This window comes from Meriones unguiculatus, chromosome 7 (assembly GCF_030254825.1).
Source record: "Meriones unguiculatus strain TT.TT164.6M chromosome 7, Bangor_MerUng_6.1, whole genome shotgun sequence".
NCBI classification, from domain to species: Eukaryota; Metazoa; Chordata; class Mammalia; order Rodentia; family Muridae; genus Meriones; species Meriones unguiculatus.
The window spans coordinates 82,533,104-82,550,650 of NC_083355.1; the positions used below are offsets into that span (position 1 = coordinate 82,533,104).

The 17,547-nt window shown below is 41.7% G+C and overlaps 1 protein-coding gene across 3 annotated transcripts in view; it reads right to left on the reverse strand.

The window, feature by feature from the left end:
• Positions 1–17,547, reverse strand: part of Ppp2r5e (protein phosphatase 2 regulatory subunit B'epsilon) — a 142,155-nt gene that overhangs the window by 25,149 nt on the left and 99,459 nt on the right. For all 3 annotated transcript variants that reach the window (XM_021652052.2, XM_021652051.2, XM_060387659.1), the window contains one exon: positions 7,337–7,429. In XM_021652052.2, the coding sequence (XP_021507727.1) occupies positions 7,337–7,429 (93 nt within the window). The remainder of the gene's footprint in view (positions 1–7,336; positions 7,430–17,547) is intronic.

A 17,547-nucleotide genomic window follows, 5' to 3' on the forward strand; every position in this document is an offset into this window, starting at 1 on the left:
CTGGAAGTTTTCTAGAATTTTAGGACAAGCAATTTGAGCAGCACTTGAAAACAGAGCCTGCTGTAGTGGATGAGGCAACATTGGGAGATGGGACAGGAAATGGCTACATAGCTCACAATGACGGATGGACAGGGAATGCTCTTTGTTGGGACAACATTAAGAATTCCAAGAGAAACCAATCACTGGGCTATCAGGGAGCCAGCACACCTGCAATCTGCAGTCTGCGCAGAAGAGGCTCTGCATTCAGCAGCTCTGCAGCAACGCCTAAGGCCCCTAAAATAAAGCTTACAAAATACTGTACTAGAGCTAGAGGGATGGCTTAGCAATTAGCACACATTGCTCTTCCAGGGGGCCAGGGTTCAATTCCAGCACCCTCTTAAGCAGCTCACATGCCTGAATCTGCAGTTCCCAAGAGGAATACATGCACATACCCACACACAGATACTTAACTGAAAAATTAAAAATATACATCTAAAAATGAATTCTACTGTTACTGTATGTTTATGATGGGAAGGAGGCATGTGCCATACAGTGCGCTCCTGTTAGGGTCAGAGGACAACTCTGTACAGTCAGCTCTCTTCTTCCACCAATGTAGGTTCTGGGAACCATCAGGCCTGATGGCAAGCCTCACTGACCCAATAGAAAAATGTTGGACTAAAGATGATGAGGGAATGAGATGTTCTACTGTCGCTGGTAAGGCAGAAATAATTTTTCTAAGTCTTATTTTCTGTATGGTTCTGGGAGACTACTGTAAACATTCTGACATATTCGGAGAACTTTTTGTGTTAGGGTATTCAAGGCTTCATGGAACTTACTTCAGATGAGAAGCTAAAAGTCGTCCATAGCTTGAGTTGGGCCATGTCCAGTTTTATCTTGAGGTTTTAAATACATACTATCAAAAGGTCACTTTTGAGGCCAAACTTAATGATTTGCATAATGTGCACGGAAATTATGCCACTTTGGTCTAAATATAACTGGAAATGTGAAGTACAAATTAATAAACAGCTATCTCCAGCAGTAGGTATGTTATAGAGATACTTGACTTATGTGTCTCTTAGCAACCACTGACTGTTTCAGATTTAGAGTGGTTGAAGGCAATCTTTAGAAACATGCTGCTGAAGAGCCACAATGATTCACCCAATGAAACAATCCAAGGTTAGCAATAAGTCTGTTTTTAAAAGGGGGGCAGTCAGAAGAAACCATTTCCCAAGACCCCTTATGGAGATGAACATCATCTTTATTGGTAACAAATGCTGGTCCATGAGCTGAAGTGAGCCTGAAGCTTATAGAAATCTAAAAGCAACACTGCCAAGTATATGAATGCTACACAGCAGCCATCTTTGACAAAAATGTAGATGAGTATATTAAACACAATGATAAAGGTTCTGTGAGTCTCAGTTTTATAAATCACAACGGTGCTCCAGCAGGGCAGTCAGAACTTTCCTGGAGGAATAATAAGACCCTTCAAAGCCCTGGACCAAACCCCAACAAGACAGGCTGTTCTGTCTGGAAATCCATGCACAATCCACACCTACACCTTCTCTTTACAAGTCCCAGGAGCCAGGACACATGCTGGCTCAACTGTCTAGCTGAGATGAGGCAGGTCAGTAGGAGTGGCCTGCAGCACAGGAGTTAGCGCACTCTGCCATCACATCCACACTGCCTCTTACTGCCTGTCTCTTCTCTGTAAATATCTAAGCATTCATTCCTGGTCCTAACACACATTCAAACACAACACCGGTCAGAAAAAAATCAGTTGGCAAAGTTAAACTGATAAAGAATTGAGCGACACGGGAAACTACACATGACATCTAAAAGAAGACAGGCTAAGACGAGCCATCTAAGCCATAGGGTACCCAAGAATTTTAGAGTAAAAGTCAGATGTCAATAATTTTAACATGCAAGGCAAATATGACTGGCTAGTAATGGATAACTTCACAATCTGAAGCCATTGAAGAAAATACAATGTAAAAATGCTTTCAAAACAAAAGCTGATCCTAAACGAAAATACTCATAGCAGATAAGCGAAGTGTTACCACCTGGTTGGCAGCTGTCCTGAGTAACTGTACTACATTCGTTCATTACATCCTTACATCACACGGTGCCTGCTAACTAATACTGTGGATATTGACATCTACTTTCCAGATGAGGAAAGGGACAGACAGGATAATTATATAACTTGTGCAAAGTCAGACAACGATAACTGGTAGAGCTGGGTTGGTGACACGTGTGTGTATTCTCAGGGCTCAGGAGGCAGAGGCAGGAAGATGGTCACAGGTTTGAGGCCACCCTGGTCTACACATCAAGTTCCAGGCCAGCCAGAGTGACATATTGAGTGAGACTCTATCCTAAAACAAATAAGCAAGTAAGCCTGAACTCAAGCCAGCCTCTACACTTAACCTCCAATCCACTCTCCTTTGTGATGAAAGTCAAGTACTGAACAGCACTTGAACGGCCACAGGAAGTAAGCTCCAAATTTTAAAGGGGCATACCCAAATGCTGGAAGGAAAGAAATACAATAAGTACCCGTCATAAAATGACTACAAAATAGTCTCAGGAAGGCTAATGTGCAAATAAGCTGAAGTTTATGAAAAATGCAAAGCAAAATGAGGCTGTACTTGCAGCAGAAATCTCTTTATGTTTGTTATGGCATATACAATTCTTTTAAATGAAAACAGAGTAGATAGGTCAAAAAACAGGAAGAAGACGATCATATCCTCACCACAATTACTAACAATCCGGTGTATTTCTTTCCAAAACTGTTAATGTGGAACCATTTGAGAGGTGTTCAGGTGACACTGGCACCCATGAATGGAGTCACACCGTGATAAAAAGGTGACTTCAGCAGCAGGCCCATTTGCACCCTTTTACCTTGCACCCTTGCCATGTGAGAACATAGCACAGGATCCTCACCAGATGTCAGTACATGGATTTTGGACGGTCTGATCTCCAGATTTGTGAGAAGAGAGTTTCTGCCCTTTAGAGATTGCCCAGTCTCAGGTAAAGAAGTTTCTGCCTCAACCACATTTCTCCTCTCAGTTTTGCACCATGATCCAAAAACAGAAAATGAAAGATTCCAAAAATAATTCCAAAGTTTCAAACGTCTTTCTGAGTAGCATAAGAAAGCCTCAGTACCCGACTGCCTCCTGCTCCAAACATGAATCACCTTTATGCATGCTAGGTCACTCAATGGCCATCTAGTGCTCATCCATCACTGGATGGCAGTACTGGATACAGGGTCAGTGTTGTCTGTGTCTTCAAGCATCCACTGGGAACTTGAAGCACATCTCTCACATAAAGCAAAGAAGTCTTTAGAATGGACTAAGACAAAAACACAGACAGACCTTTCCCCTAAAATAACAGACACAGACTCAAAAGCTATAGGTTTCTATAATGTGCACATACCATTCCAAAACAGATCATGTGTACCATTGTTCACATTCCTTTTTCCTAACTAGCGAGTGTCTACTACATAAATGTCTATAGGTTCTCCAATAGACTCCTGATGAAGACACATTAAGCTTCTCCTAATCTTATAATAACCAACAATGACACATTCGGTATCTTTGGAGGCACATCTAGTTATGTCTTATGGAACTGCTGGGTCAACACTTCACTTGACAGAAGACTAGGAGACTTCCTCTTAGTAACTGACCATTTAAGTGAATAGATGCCATGTGTACTTCTCTATCACTTACAGGCATCTGTATCTTCTGATGGGCCTTGGCTTTCTCAGAAGAGTCCCCTTGATCCAAGCCTCTGTTACATTCCCTTCCCTGTCCCAACACCACAGTTTTAAACTAATACACCGAAATAGATTACTGAGAACTACTTAATTATGTAAAGTGCCCTATTAGACCTTTCTCAAAATTTATCACATGATCTATAAAGTTTTTAGGTTAAAAAAAAAAAACAGAATTTTAATTAGAACTGTACTATCTGGGCATGATGGCACACACCTTTAATCCCAGAACCTGGGAGGCAGAAGCAGGTGGATCTCTGAGTCAGAGGCCAGCCTGGTCTACAGAATGAGTTCTAGGACAGCCAGAGCTACACAGAGAAACCCTGTCTCAAAAAGAAAAGAAAAAAAGAAAAAAAAGAACTATACTAAATACACAAACTGTCTCAGGGATTATATAAATATCTTTATGATGGTAAGTTTACTCCCACCTAGCAATATACTGCATTCCAACATTCATTCAATGTTCTATAAAATTTCACTGTTAAGTTTCATATAGATTTAAATTTTTGTTTCAAAATTGGGAATAGAGTTTAGCAGTGAAACACACACTTAGCCAATGTGAGGCTGTGGGTTAAATTCACAGCACTAACAGGATATTTCAGAGGATGCAGATCTTAATTGATATTAGACTCAAACAGCCACTGTGATATAAAAAGTCTGAAAGGATGAGTACTTCATAACAATGAGATTTCCCAGATAGAACCAATGAGTGGTCTGTACAGTCATTCCCTAACACGCCCACTTGTGACTTAACACAAGAAGACACCGAGTCCCAGCGGCATCAACGGTGATAACGTGTTTCAGACTGAAGGCAAGAACTCATGGTATCCATACTACCAAATGAACAAAGCAGACCAAGCAACTCCATTTGGGTCCTGACTCTTACTTTGCTTACTACTGCCCTGCAGCTCCTGCAATCTTACAGTGTCAATGCGCAAGCTCAAGCTTAGGAACCAAATATGAACACTTGCTGGTAGCCACTGTGAGTACGCAGAAAAGCCCTGTTCTCAGCTCTTACAGAACATTACAGTGTAGCTTCCATACACAGTAAGGCAGCTCCATTCTTACTTTGCTTTTTTGTGTTCACTGATGGGAAGGGAGACAGGAAAATAAAAGAATTAAATTTAGTTGCAACAGAAAATGGGTTTAAATCTTGTGGCTAGAATAAGATTTAACTTGGTCTCCAGTTGAAATCACCAAAACTTTTTCAGATCATAAAGCATCTATAGAAAATAAAAGGTTTGCTCAAAGAAAACGTACAAGAAAAATGTTATTTTGTTTTGTGAAAAATAAGAGTATGAGGATTTTCCCATGACCTAAGGCACAAAACACAGAAGGGCCAGATATAGTGTGGTGTGTGGGGAAAAGCAGGAACAGAGGATGGTGCAGAAAAGACTTGAGATTAATCCCAAGTGGAAGCACCTGCCGGCGGAGAGACCGTTAATGCGCAGCAGGGCAAGAGGGTACGCAATTATCAGAGGGAGCTCCTCAAGCCCCAGAGGTTCATGTACTTCAGCAGAGTCCATGCTGGGGAAAAACCACCTAGAAAAAGAGCTCAGAAACAGGCACAGAGGTAGAAAGTTGTGCTGTTAGAAGACTGGAGAAGAGGAAGGAAAAGATCAGGATGGCCAAAGCCAGAAAACTAAACTAGCTGAAAACAAACCAGATAGGGACAGACTCCCTATGTGTACTTCCTCTTTTTGTCTGGGGGTGAAAAAACACTACCATGGTTGACCATGCCCACAGTTTACAAGCACCAAGGTCAGGATCAAACTGTGGACCCACAATTTTACTAATGACACATGGCTGAGGCACCGCACCAATTTCCCCTTTTTTCCTGAGACAGCTTCTCTCCTTACGTAGCTGGTGTTAGTTGCTTTTCTGTTGCTGTGATAAAAATACCATGACCAAAAAAGCAACTTATGAAAGAAAGAGTTTGCTTTGGTTTATGGTTCCGGGGACAGAGTCCATTCCGGCAGGGAGGGGTGTGCTTTAAGTGGCAGACACGACAGCAGAAGCAGCAAGCTGAGAGATCACATCTTAAACTGCAAGCAAGAACTGGAAGTTGAGGAGGTTGTGTAATCTCAAAGCCTACCCCCGGTGACCTACTTCCTCCAGCAAAGCCACACCTCCCGAAGCTCCCCAAACAGCTTCAACAACTGGGAACCAAGTGCTCAAATACCACAAGCTATGGGGGACATTTCTCAGTGCATCCAGCAGCACCCTAAGAGCCTCAGCTCTCAGCAGATGGCCTGCTCCTGGCACTCTGTTGGAGTAGATTCTAAGATCCTGCTATACTTTGAGCAAAGTATTGGCTGTGGCTCAATGTGGATATCCTGAATTCTGAATTTAATCTAATTAGGGCAGGGCCACTATAAAAGTCAGTCATCCTGTGGAGGCATATGAGAACAGCTGTCTGCCACAATTATGTTTTTACTTAAGGCCTGCTTATACGAACATCTCAGTGGGAGGTAGGTACTTTCTTCCCTAATGAGGCATCCCCTATGTCAGTCCATATAGTCCTCCAGCTCCAGTGTCCACTTTAATCCAGGAGTAAAAACATCAAGAGCAAGGACGTGCAGTTACAATTCAGTTTCAGCAGACTATTCTGAATCTCAGGCAGAAAATAAGATCTTAGTCTAACAGTTTCAAGATGTTAGAGGAGAGACCAGGAAGAACAGCTTCCCTAGGAGGCCCCAAACAGATAGGCATAAATGGAGAATGTTAGGTTAAATTGAGCCACTGCCCAGCAGTGACAGCTATAATCCTCCTGAGTACCCGTGGTCGGCACCCACAAGCTCACCTGCTCATTTTTAACAGATATCCCCAAGTGCTTTAGGAAACCTTTCTTTAGAGCAACATTAAGATTCACACACTGGGCCTGGAAGATGGCTTAGCAGTAAAGGCGCTTGTTGCCAAGCCAGATCAACTGAGTCCAATTCACAGCACCCACAAGGCAGAGACAACAGAGACTCCAAAGGGGCTGTCCTTTGACCTCTACAATAGAACTGTGACACACACAAACCCATACAAATACACAAAATAAATAAACATGTTTTTTTTTTTTAAAGCAAGAATTTTTTTTAAGGTTTATTTATTTATTATGTATACGATGGTCTGCCTGCATGTACACCTACAGGCCAGAAGAGGGCACCAGATCTCATTATAGATGGTTGTGAACCACCATGTGGTTGCTGGGAATTGAACTCGGGACCTCAGGAAGAGCAGCCAGTGCTCTTAACCACTGAGCCATCTCCCCAGCCCCCTAGACATGTTTTTTTAAGATTTGTACACACCAGTCATATAAATGAAATTCTTCTTTAACTTAAAAAAAAAAAAAAAAAAAAAAAAAAAACCTTAGAGAGCGATTTAGGAATAAGCATTCCCAATGTGTATAGAATTAAATTCCACCACAAATAATTTTAAAAGGCACGTAACTTTTAATGGGCAATAACAGAAACTACCTCATGTAAACCTGTTTATTTAGAAGGCTATACCAACAAGATTGCTGTTGTTTTTAGCAATATCCGAGAAAATGAGATAAAGTGTTAGTAAGTACATCACACGTATACAACTACAAAAGAAATTGCTTACCTGTAATACAAATTTCTGATCTATGTATTTTTTGGCAATGCTGGGTTGGAATTCTTGGCTTTCCAAAAACCGTATGAAAAATTCATATACAAGCTGCAATGAAAGGATTATAGTTAACTTCAAATTAGAATTCATTGAGAATACTGAAAACTATGAAAAAAAACCAAGACACTAAAACTGACAGGGCTTAGTACATTACGTTTAATTATATCAATCCATGAGTCGTGTAGCCATTCTTGTGACTCACTGTTAGAATTTTTAATGTTTAAAATTAAAAGCAATAGCCAGAAAAACAAATAGAAATCCATATTCTCATCACTTATAGAGAACACCACTCTTAAAATTCTGTCTCTGTCTCTCCGTCTGTGACTCTCTGTCTCTGTCTGTCTGTCTGTCTCTCTCAGGTCACCTTACACCTTGACCGGCTGAGCTACCCTGCCAGCCCCACAGTTAACATTTTACGTCCACCCCTCCCGCTGAAACACACACCTGTACCATGTATAAATCGTTGTATATCTTGAGACTGTTTGCCATCCAGACAATACATTATAAGTAATCTGTGTCAACAGTATCCAAACCATCATTTTCAGTAAATAAGCCATTACTTTTACTATACAGCAAATGCCACTGTTGAGAATTAAGCAGTCCCCTATGCAGGCACTTACAGAGTTGCTATAGTGTTTCTCTAGCAAAGCACTCCACAGTTCATATCACACAGAATATACACTTTTCCAACTAGCACACAAGTAAATATTTTTAAAAGTGATTCCCAAACCCTCTGGACTGTTCGGAATCACTGCCAGGCTTTCTTTAAGAAAGTGTGTGTCAGCTCACACTGTTCTAAGTACGACATCTGTGTGACACAATAGTCTCATCTGGAAGCAGCACAGTCTCACCGGCAGAGTCAATCTCAAGTAACTGTTCAGATAAACAGTGCAAGATTCATGTTCATTCTCTCTACAATAAATCTATGTTAAAGGCTACATCAGCCTACACAGCAGCATTACTGAACCAAAACCAGCTCTACTCCTTACTAACTGTAAGCCTAAGGACGTTCATTTTCTGAAATTCTGTTTCTTTCCCTCTGCAATGAAAGTAATAATAAGATTAAATGTAATGCTGCATGCAAAGCCTTCTGTACAGTAACAAACAGAAACACCACCATTTGCCTAAAACAAGATTTGTTTTTTCTTACACACTTAAAATTAACTGACACACCCAAAAGCATTAATTTGAGATAAATGTGCATGTATATGTGGGTATTTAATTTAGATGTTTTATATATATTTACAGGGAAAAGCTGAGAAAATTTTAAATATGTATCATTTCATTTTATGTAATAAATGTAATTAAATATATTACATGTTAACAAACATTCTTTTTTTTAGAAAAAATGTTTTTTTAAAACTTTACTATAAAGAAAAAAACTGTGCTAAGTATGCTGGCATGTACCTGAAATCCCAGCACTCAGAGACTGGGCACGAGGGCTGTGAGTTCAAGGCTAGACTATCTACTTGGGAAAACCCTGACTTAAGAAAGTAAAAATATATGGAGTTGCATTGTTTACATTTTTGGTAAAACTCTTTAATAACTAGTGTATCAGAAAGCAGATTCAAGCTGTTGTGATTTATTGTTTGGAAGTATATCTTTAAAAAGTCGGGGTTGAAAAAAATATTTTAAAGTCTTCTCACAGAATTATGGATAGTCTTCTTTAATATAAACATCAAAACTCAATAACCTGTCATTTCTGCAACATGAATTGCAGTGCGACTTAGAAGTTAGAGGACATGTAATGTGAACAAGAGAACTGTAGTTCAACTCCTAGGACCCAGGTCAGGCTGGGTGGACAGCGGTCACCTAGCTCCAGCCGCAGAAGGCAGAGATGGGGCGTTCTTGGAGCAGGCTGGCTAAGCCAGACAAGGTGTGCCACTGAGCTCTGTGTTTCACTGAGGGACTCTGCCTCAAAGGATAAGGCTGAAAGAGCAATGGAGGATGAGTCTCAATTTTGGGCTCAGGATGCCACATACATAAGTACGTAAGTATGGTATGTATGTATGTACACATACACACAAACATACACAGAGAAAAACATAAAAAGTTGAAAAAATGGATTGTAATGCAGAATCTGAAATAATACCAATGAGCTATCCAACGATCCCACAATCTGGATGAACCTTGATCGTGTGTGTTCCTAACATGAGTTATTTTCCAGTTGGGAAATATTGGCTCATTGGCTCATGAGACTTTTCAAATATTGACACATTCCATTTCCCAGAATCTTTAAAAAAAAAAAAAAATCACATTTTTTATTTTCTCCCAAGAACAGTCTTTAAATTTGGGGAGGCAGAAAAGGTTGGTATATAACACATAAACACTGTAAGATAGATATATGCTACATAACAGACATATAACATAAGACAGACATGCTATATAATACACTATAACACAGATATGCTACATAAGGCTATATAACATTATAAGACAAATACAGACTTTGTAAAGTTCAAATTCTAAAGTACGCTTCTAGTATCCAAATTTTATCAGTGGTATGAAGTATTATCAATTGGCCTTTGTTGTTTTAGAGAAATATCAGCCGAATACCTAGGTCTTTAACAACCAGTTTGTTTTGTCAAGTACAAATGATGTCTTGTGAAAAGGCGGCTGCCATTCAAAGCAACTGCACAGCATCCTTCCACAGGGTCACCCCTGCACTGCAGTAATCATATGATTTATGCACACTTCTCACGTCCCCATGCACAATATTTGTAAATGTGTACTCAGGGCTCCCAATTTATTAATAAAATCAGTCACTTTGAATGCTCTTCAAACACTCCTTTAAGTGAAATGGGCAACTTTAAATTTCAAGTGCAGGCAGGGAATACAAGTGAGTACTTGGCCAGTCTGACACTTGTCTTTATTTGCATTAAGTCAACAGCATTTTTAACACCACTGTTAGCCCAAGTAGTGGAACACACCTTTAATGCTCTGTGAGTTCTGGGGTAGCCTGGGCTACACGGTGAGTTCCAGGATACCTAGAGCTACATAGTAAGACCCTGTCTCAAAAAAACCAAAAACCAAAACAACAACAACAAAACCCACCACTGTTTTGTACGATGAATTCTAAAACAGCACAATGACTAGTCAATACAGGGACAAGGGCAAATAGCACAGAACTGTGATAAAAGAAGTAACAGGGGCCAGTGGAATAGCTTAACAAGTAAAGGTGCTTGCTGCCAAGCCTAAAGAGCTGAGTTTGAGTTCCAGATCACAGAAGGTGGAAAGAGAGAAGCGGCTTCCAAAAGTTGTCTTCTGACCCCAACACACGCACACTCACACACACATGCTCATGCTCACAAACAAATAAATAATTGTAATTAAAAACTTTTATTAAAATAGTGTTAGCCTTGTAGGCCACTGAAAAACCAACTGAGGGTCCTATAAAGGTCCAGAGATACCACTAACTTAAATCCTGCTCCAGAATCTGATAGCCTCTTAAATTTGGCATTACCATTTGCCTTTTTTTTAATGCGTACGTGGTATGTGTATGTGAGTGGAGGGCAACTTGTGGAATTAGTTCTCTCCTTTCGCCATATGGGTTCCGGGGATGGAACTTGGGGTGTAGCTGTGCCTGCTGAGCCACCTCGCTGTCCACATCTCCATTAGCACTTAATGTTTTTATAAAGCTGCTGTGGTATGGTGCTCTGTGCCTGTAATCTCAGCTATGCAGGAAGCTGAGGGAGGTCTAGAAGAAGTTCTAGATGTGGACCACGTAACATAGAGACGCCTCATGTCAAAAAGGGGAACAGGAGGCCCCAACTCACAAAACTATGTGTTTTTTTCCCCCTCTCTTACAAACTTTCTAAATGGGCGGGGTGGGGGGAGTGGCATCTTTCCCAGTGATGTGTAAAGGGTTTTGGGGTTCTGGTCACAATATGGCTTAACACACCACTGTTCTCTTTCAACATACTCATTTTCCAACTCTGGTAAAAATTCCAGAGTTACCTAACGGACCCCTTGTCCTGAATTCCACACAAACAGAGATCCATCTCCTAGGCCGGACTTGGCCATCAGGCTTTCCACCTGGACTGGCAATTTGCTTTCTCTATTCTGGTCCCTTGAAAGAAGTTGTACTTAAAGCAACTTGGTGGAAACACTTCAGACACATTTAGAAATAAGCACAAATTTCTTCTGCGCTTAAGAAACAAACTGTGGTGCTCGGCTCTCACTTCGGCGGCAGTGGGGGGTGTGGGCCCAAGCTGCAGCTTGTAATGATTAATAATAAAAAGAGCCTCAAGTATTTACAGCGGAGTCTGTTTATTCCTGGTCTTTTGGGGTTCGTGAACTGGGAAGAACATTTGGGGGCTTGTCCCGGGACCCCAAGATTCCAGGAACCTGACCCAGAGGTTTTTATGCCAGCAAAGCAGTCTCTCATCTTCTGTGCCCGGCTGGACAGCCTCTGCTCATGATGTCACAAGACCACAGGAGCCAGGGATACTGCCTAGATTTTCACCTGTTTGACTCTGTTCCGGGATCAGCTATGGACTGCAAGCTGAAATCTGGACTTCCTGGAAACTGACATGATTGCTCCCTGCCTCTTTGGGTGGATCAACTAACTAGATGCTTGTGACTGCCCCATTGCCTAGCCTTTGACTGGCATTTCAGCCTCCCTAGCCCCTGATGCCAACAGTCCAATGGTCAGCACTGAAGAAGCTCCAGAAGATGGATCTTCACCCAAATCCCACCTAGCAGGCTGAAATACTAAGTCAAAAGGGGCTGGATCCCTGGCATTAGATATTATCTTGGGCATCTGCTGAGCTGAAATGGAAACTAATATTGCAGCAACTGGGTTAAAAGCCTAGAGAGACACTAGAGAAAAAAAGGATAACAGTCCTCTTTGGCTTACTACCCCTATATCAACCCTGAAGGGACCCCTACTCATTTTGGTTTTTATCTTTGGGCCTTGTATTTTAAATTGCTTGATGGCTTTCATAAAGAAATGCTTGAGAGCAATATACTAATGGTACTCAGATCCCATTATAAAAAGGTAAATCTATAGGATACAGGGGGTCATATCTGGAAGACCCAAGACTGGGTCTTCAAATGATCATAGGAAAGGGGGAAATGAGACCAAAAGATTAAAAATCAGCTATTATTAATTAAGGCCTGAACTAGGTGGGTGGAGAAGTCCAGTAATGCCCTGAGGGGAAGGACTGCCTTACTGCATTCTTTCCCCACCCACTAAAGATACAGTTGCTAGGAAACTGGCCCATCCCCCTAGGGAGGGACACCAGGTCATTAATGGTCTGGGGACCTTCCTATAGCCAATCAATTCAAAATGCAGCATTTTGACCAATAGATGCTTGCCAGGCAGGAATTGCCCCTGCCTTGGGCATGCTGGAAGGGACCAGAATCTTTAACTCACCCCACTAACCTGAGCACAGGGTGCTCAGCTCTCACCACTTCTGTGATGGGGGGTATGGGCCCAAGCTGCAGCTTGTAATGATTTATAATAAAAAGAACCTCATGTATTTACAAAAAAAAAAAAAAAAAAGAAAGAAAGAAAAGGAAAGAAACAAGCTGCACTTTGGAGTAAAAATTATCCCTTGAGTTTCTAAAGGGAAAAAATGGGGTGGGAGGATAAATTTGTATTTGAGGTCTCATAAAGAAGGACCCCGAGCAAAAAGCTAACATTCCTGGCTTCAAGTCTCACTGTAAGGCACTGAAAGCAATCCCTAATTGTAAACAGAAGTCCTGCAAAACTGTATTCTACTGGAAAGGCACATCTAATCTCAGGAAATGCATAAATAATAACCATGGCAACTGTGTCATACCAGCTTAAAATATACCAAAAGAAGTATGAGAAAAATTAAATATTCATACAAGTAGAACTCTGATATTACTTATCAAACACCTTGTGGACTTAATATTCTGTTGTCTATTTCTAAGTATCTCCAAAGTTCCATGCATAAATAGAGAAACAGAATTAGGAATTAGGAAAAAGGAATTAGGAATTCTGCGTGCACCACAAATTTAAGAGCTTTTCAGAAACAATCAGTTAGCTGGACAGTAAGAATGGCCAACTACACACTAACCAATCATGTAATTTTCTGATTCTCTAATATTCTCTGACAGTCACATTTTGCTTTCTTTTAACATGTGGAATAGAAGAAGGAAAATGTTGCAAATTATTGAATTCACAAAGTGAAAAGATAAAACATGATACTCTGTTTTGGTCATAAAAAGAATTGGCTGGTACAATTAAAAAGCTAACTATTAGACAGGTGTAGTGGCACACAACTCTAGCACTCAGGAAACAGAGGCAGGAGAATGGGCCTGGGCTACACAGTGAGGTGAAAACTAGCTCAAACTTCATAGTGAAGATGTAGACCAAACACTGGCAGCATGTGCCAAATCCTTGGGTTCATCCCTAGAACTTCAAGGACAAATCAGATAAAATACTGAACAGGGATATGTGATCATGACATTAATAATCCATCACAAAGAGAAAGCTCTAAGTTACACATTATGGTTTTGTGTGTATGATACATATATTGTAAGGGTTGTACATGGAAGTAAAAGTCATTTCTCTGATTCCATCGTGAGTTCCAGGGAGCAAACTTGCTTTGCGAGACAGGTGCAGCAAGCACTTTCACATATGGAGCCATTTTGCCAGCCTGAAGAGATTTCTTTCTTTCTTTGTTGGTTTTCTCTGTGTAACAAGCCATTGCTGTCCTGCTTTGTACATTAGGCTGGCCTCAAACTCAAAGAGAGCTGCCTGCCTCTGCTTCCCAAGTGCTGGGAATAAAGGCGTGTGCTACCTCACCAAACCTGAAGAGATTTCTTAAACACTTCCTGGATGATCTTGTCAATTAAAGCCTTTTTGAGAAATGGAAAGGTGACTACTTTGGGTAGTAAGGTTACGCAGTGGAGACTGAGGACTATGAAGTTTGAGCTAGTTTTCACCACACAGCGGCAGAGAATGAACTAAAGCAAGAGCTCTCCTTCTGGCCTTACCTCTCCTAGAAGGGGCGTGATGCGAGTTTACCTTCTGTTTTTGCTTTCTGTTGTTGTTTTGTCATTTTAGACAGTATCTCACAGAGCCTAACTGGCACTGAACATATTTTAAGCTGAGGATGACTTGGAGCCTGATTGCCTGGCCTCTCTCTCCCAAGAGCTGGGATCACAGGCATGTGCCATTGTGTCTGCTGTTTCTGTGATCTTTAAAAGTTTCCTGCACTTGACCTAAGCTTAGTCAGACATATTTCCCTCAGAGCTAAGAAAGGACTGCAAGGATTATAGGCTTGAACAAGAAAGATGGCAGCACATAAAGCCAGCCCATTTTATAAATATTCTGACTTTATATCTAAAAGGCAAAAGTCTCATCACCAGTCCTCACTGTTACCACAGCTTCCGATGAGCCAGCAGCTAATATTCCTACCATAAGGGCAGTGAAGCTAGGACATGCATGGTCCACATTAGTGTAATAATTAGGAAAGTAACTTGGCCTTCTATTTTCTATCATTACACACACTTTTATTTGTAAGTTCTTTACGATGAAGTCCTAATAAGTTTTTAAGTTCAGGAAAATAAATTGAAATATTGAGTAAGTCTTTGTTGAATTTTAGGGAAATTTCATATCTAAGAGAGTGCTGAAAATGCTTTGCAAATGACAGGAATGGCCTGCACATCACTGGGCTGTACATCACAAGATGTAGGACATTCTTAGAGAGATTATTTCTCTCAGACTAAATGTCAATCCAATTGGCTAGTACCAAGCATTATAAATAAGATACAGCATTTCCTTCCGTGTGGAGCCACTGATAGGCTGCCCTTGCCCCGGTAAATAACCCCTGAAACACGCTTATATAAGCAACCTTAATTCAAGTCAAGCATGGGAGCAACTGCCTTAATCCCAGCATTCAGGAAGCAGAGCCTGGAAGGTCTCTGGGCTACATAGTAAGATGGGAGAGGGAGAGGGAAAAGAGCAGGAGTAGAGGTCAGGAGTGGGGTGCCTGGGATAGAGAATGGGGGGGGAGCTTTTCTGGGAGGGGGTGCTTCTGGGACCCTATAGGATTGCCTCCATCTGAGACTTCTAGCAGTGGGTGAGTAGGTGAGAGAATATATGGAGAGAGGCTGAAGAGGCCACCTTCCACAGCCAGGCAGATACCAACCCACACACAAAACCTTCCACCCAAAATTTGTCCTGCTTACAAGTAGTGCAGGGATAAAGATGGAGCAGAGATTGAGGAAATGGCTAAGCAATAACTGGCCCAACTTGAGACCCACCCCACGGGAGAGTGCCAACCTGTCACTACTGATACTCTGCTGTGCTTGCAGACAGGAGCATGGCACAACTGCACCTGAGAGGCGTCATCCAGCAGTGGATGGAAACAGACGCAGAGACCCACAGCCAGACAACAGGCGGAGCTCCGGGAGTCTTGTGAAAGAGTAGGGGGCAGGATTGAAGGAGCTGCCGAAAGAATCAAGGACACCACAAGAAGACCTACAGAGTAAGCTACCCTGGACCCATGGCAGCTCACAGAGACTGAACCATCAGCCAAACAGCATGCATGGGCTAGACTTAGGCCCCTACACTTTCGCAGCAGATGTGCAGCTTGTTCTTCTTGGGGGTCCCCTACAATTAGAGCGGGGTGTAGGAGGGCTGTCTCTGCCTCTATTGCCTGCCTCTGGATCCCTTCCACATAGCTGGGCTGCCTCGTCTGTCCTCAGGGGGAGAGGATGCGCCTGGTCCTGCTGCAACTTGACATACCAGGGTGGGTTAGTACCCATGGCAGGTAGGGTTCCCTTCCCTGAGATCGGGGGGGGGGAAGGGGGGAGTAGGCAAGGGAGGGTGAGGATGGGACAGGGAGGAGAGACGAGGGGGGCTACAATCAGGCTGTAAAGTGAATTTTTAAAAACTGAAAAGAAATTTTCCAAAAAATCAGAGTAGGACACAGACCTGATGAAAAGTTTCAGTGACAGAAGGAGGGAATGCAAGAGTGAGGAGGAGAAATGACCAAAGTTCATTACACTCATGTAAGAGTTATAAAAAAATATTAAAAATATAAAATGTGAAAAAATTCCACCACTCAAAAGGATTCTGATTTGTTCTTTTTTAAGTTTTGTATCACTTTGAAAATATATATGAAGAGCACAATAGGCATACAAATCTCTTACAGTACAGATAATTCACCAGGCAATTAGAAAAAGGAAACATCTAACCTAAGAAATCAAATAGTGCTTAAACTAATGAATCTTGCCCCAACGCTGGCACCTCTAAGAGGACCACACAGTATCACAGGCTTGAGGACACATTAAAAAAAAATAGTCCTAGAAAGAGCCCTGTAACCAGAAAAACAATATATAATGTACCCATAGCAATCTCTCGGTGCCAAAAAAGGACAGGCCAAGTTACAAATCTTACAAATCTTACAAAGCTCAAATAAGGAAAGAATAGTTCTGTGCCTTTTCAACACACTCCCTGAAACGTCAGTATGTGAACAACCACAGACTCAAGGGCTTCTGCCAGGGGTGAAAACGGACAAGGCTAATTCCTTCTCTACCACCCCTCCCTTTTCTTTCCTGTTATTTATCACTGGCCTCTGAAGATACTACAACTAAATGGAAAGAAGGCTGTAGGGGGCCAACATTTAAAGTTTATTTTCTCCTTTTGAGGAATGCTGGCATCAAGACAGTAAACAAAAGAATATGGAGCTAAGGTGTAGGTAAACTGAGGAGGGCCTGGTACTGGGGGCCCTGACACAGGCCTTCACCCCAGCTTTCGCTCTTTCTCTTTCTCACTGCAGTTTGGCTTTGCTCTTCGTGGAAACAAAGGAAATTCACTCCCTGATATCGCAAAGACAGGCATATAAAGTCCCCGACTTTTTACCTACTGTTAAGAACAAAGTATGTGCTCTGTGACCTAATCACACCCAGCTAATACTAATGTGAAAACAGTTCTGTTCCTATTTGGAAGTTCCCTGGGCAGGATCAAAAGGTTTTGATAAAGGACTGAGACCTACAAGCTAGACCTGCAACACAGGGACCCAGGGGTAGGGGTGAGGGGTCATAAGAGAGTATTGCACCAAGACGCACTGCTCCCCTCTTCTGGCATGCTAATTATCAAGCATGCTAGTTATCAAGAAACACAGAAAGCATTCTTCAGCTTGCCACTATGTATTCTAATTTGGTCTCTGCCTTCAAGGAATCCC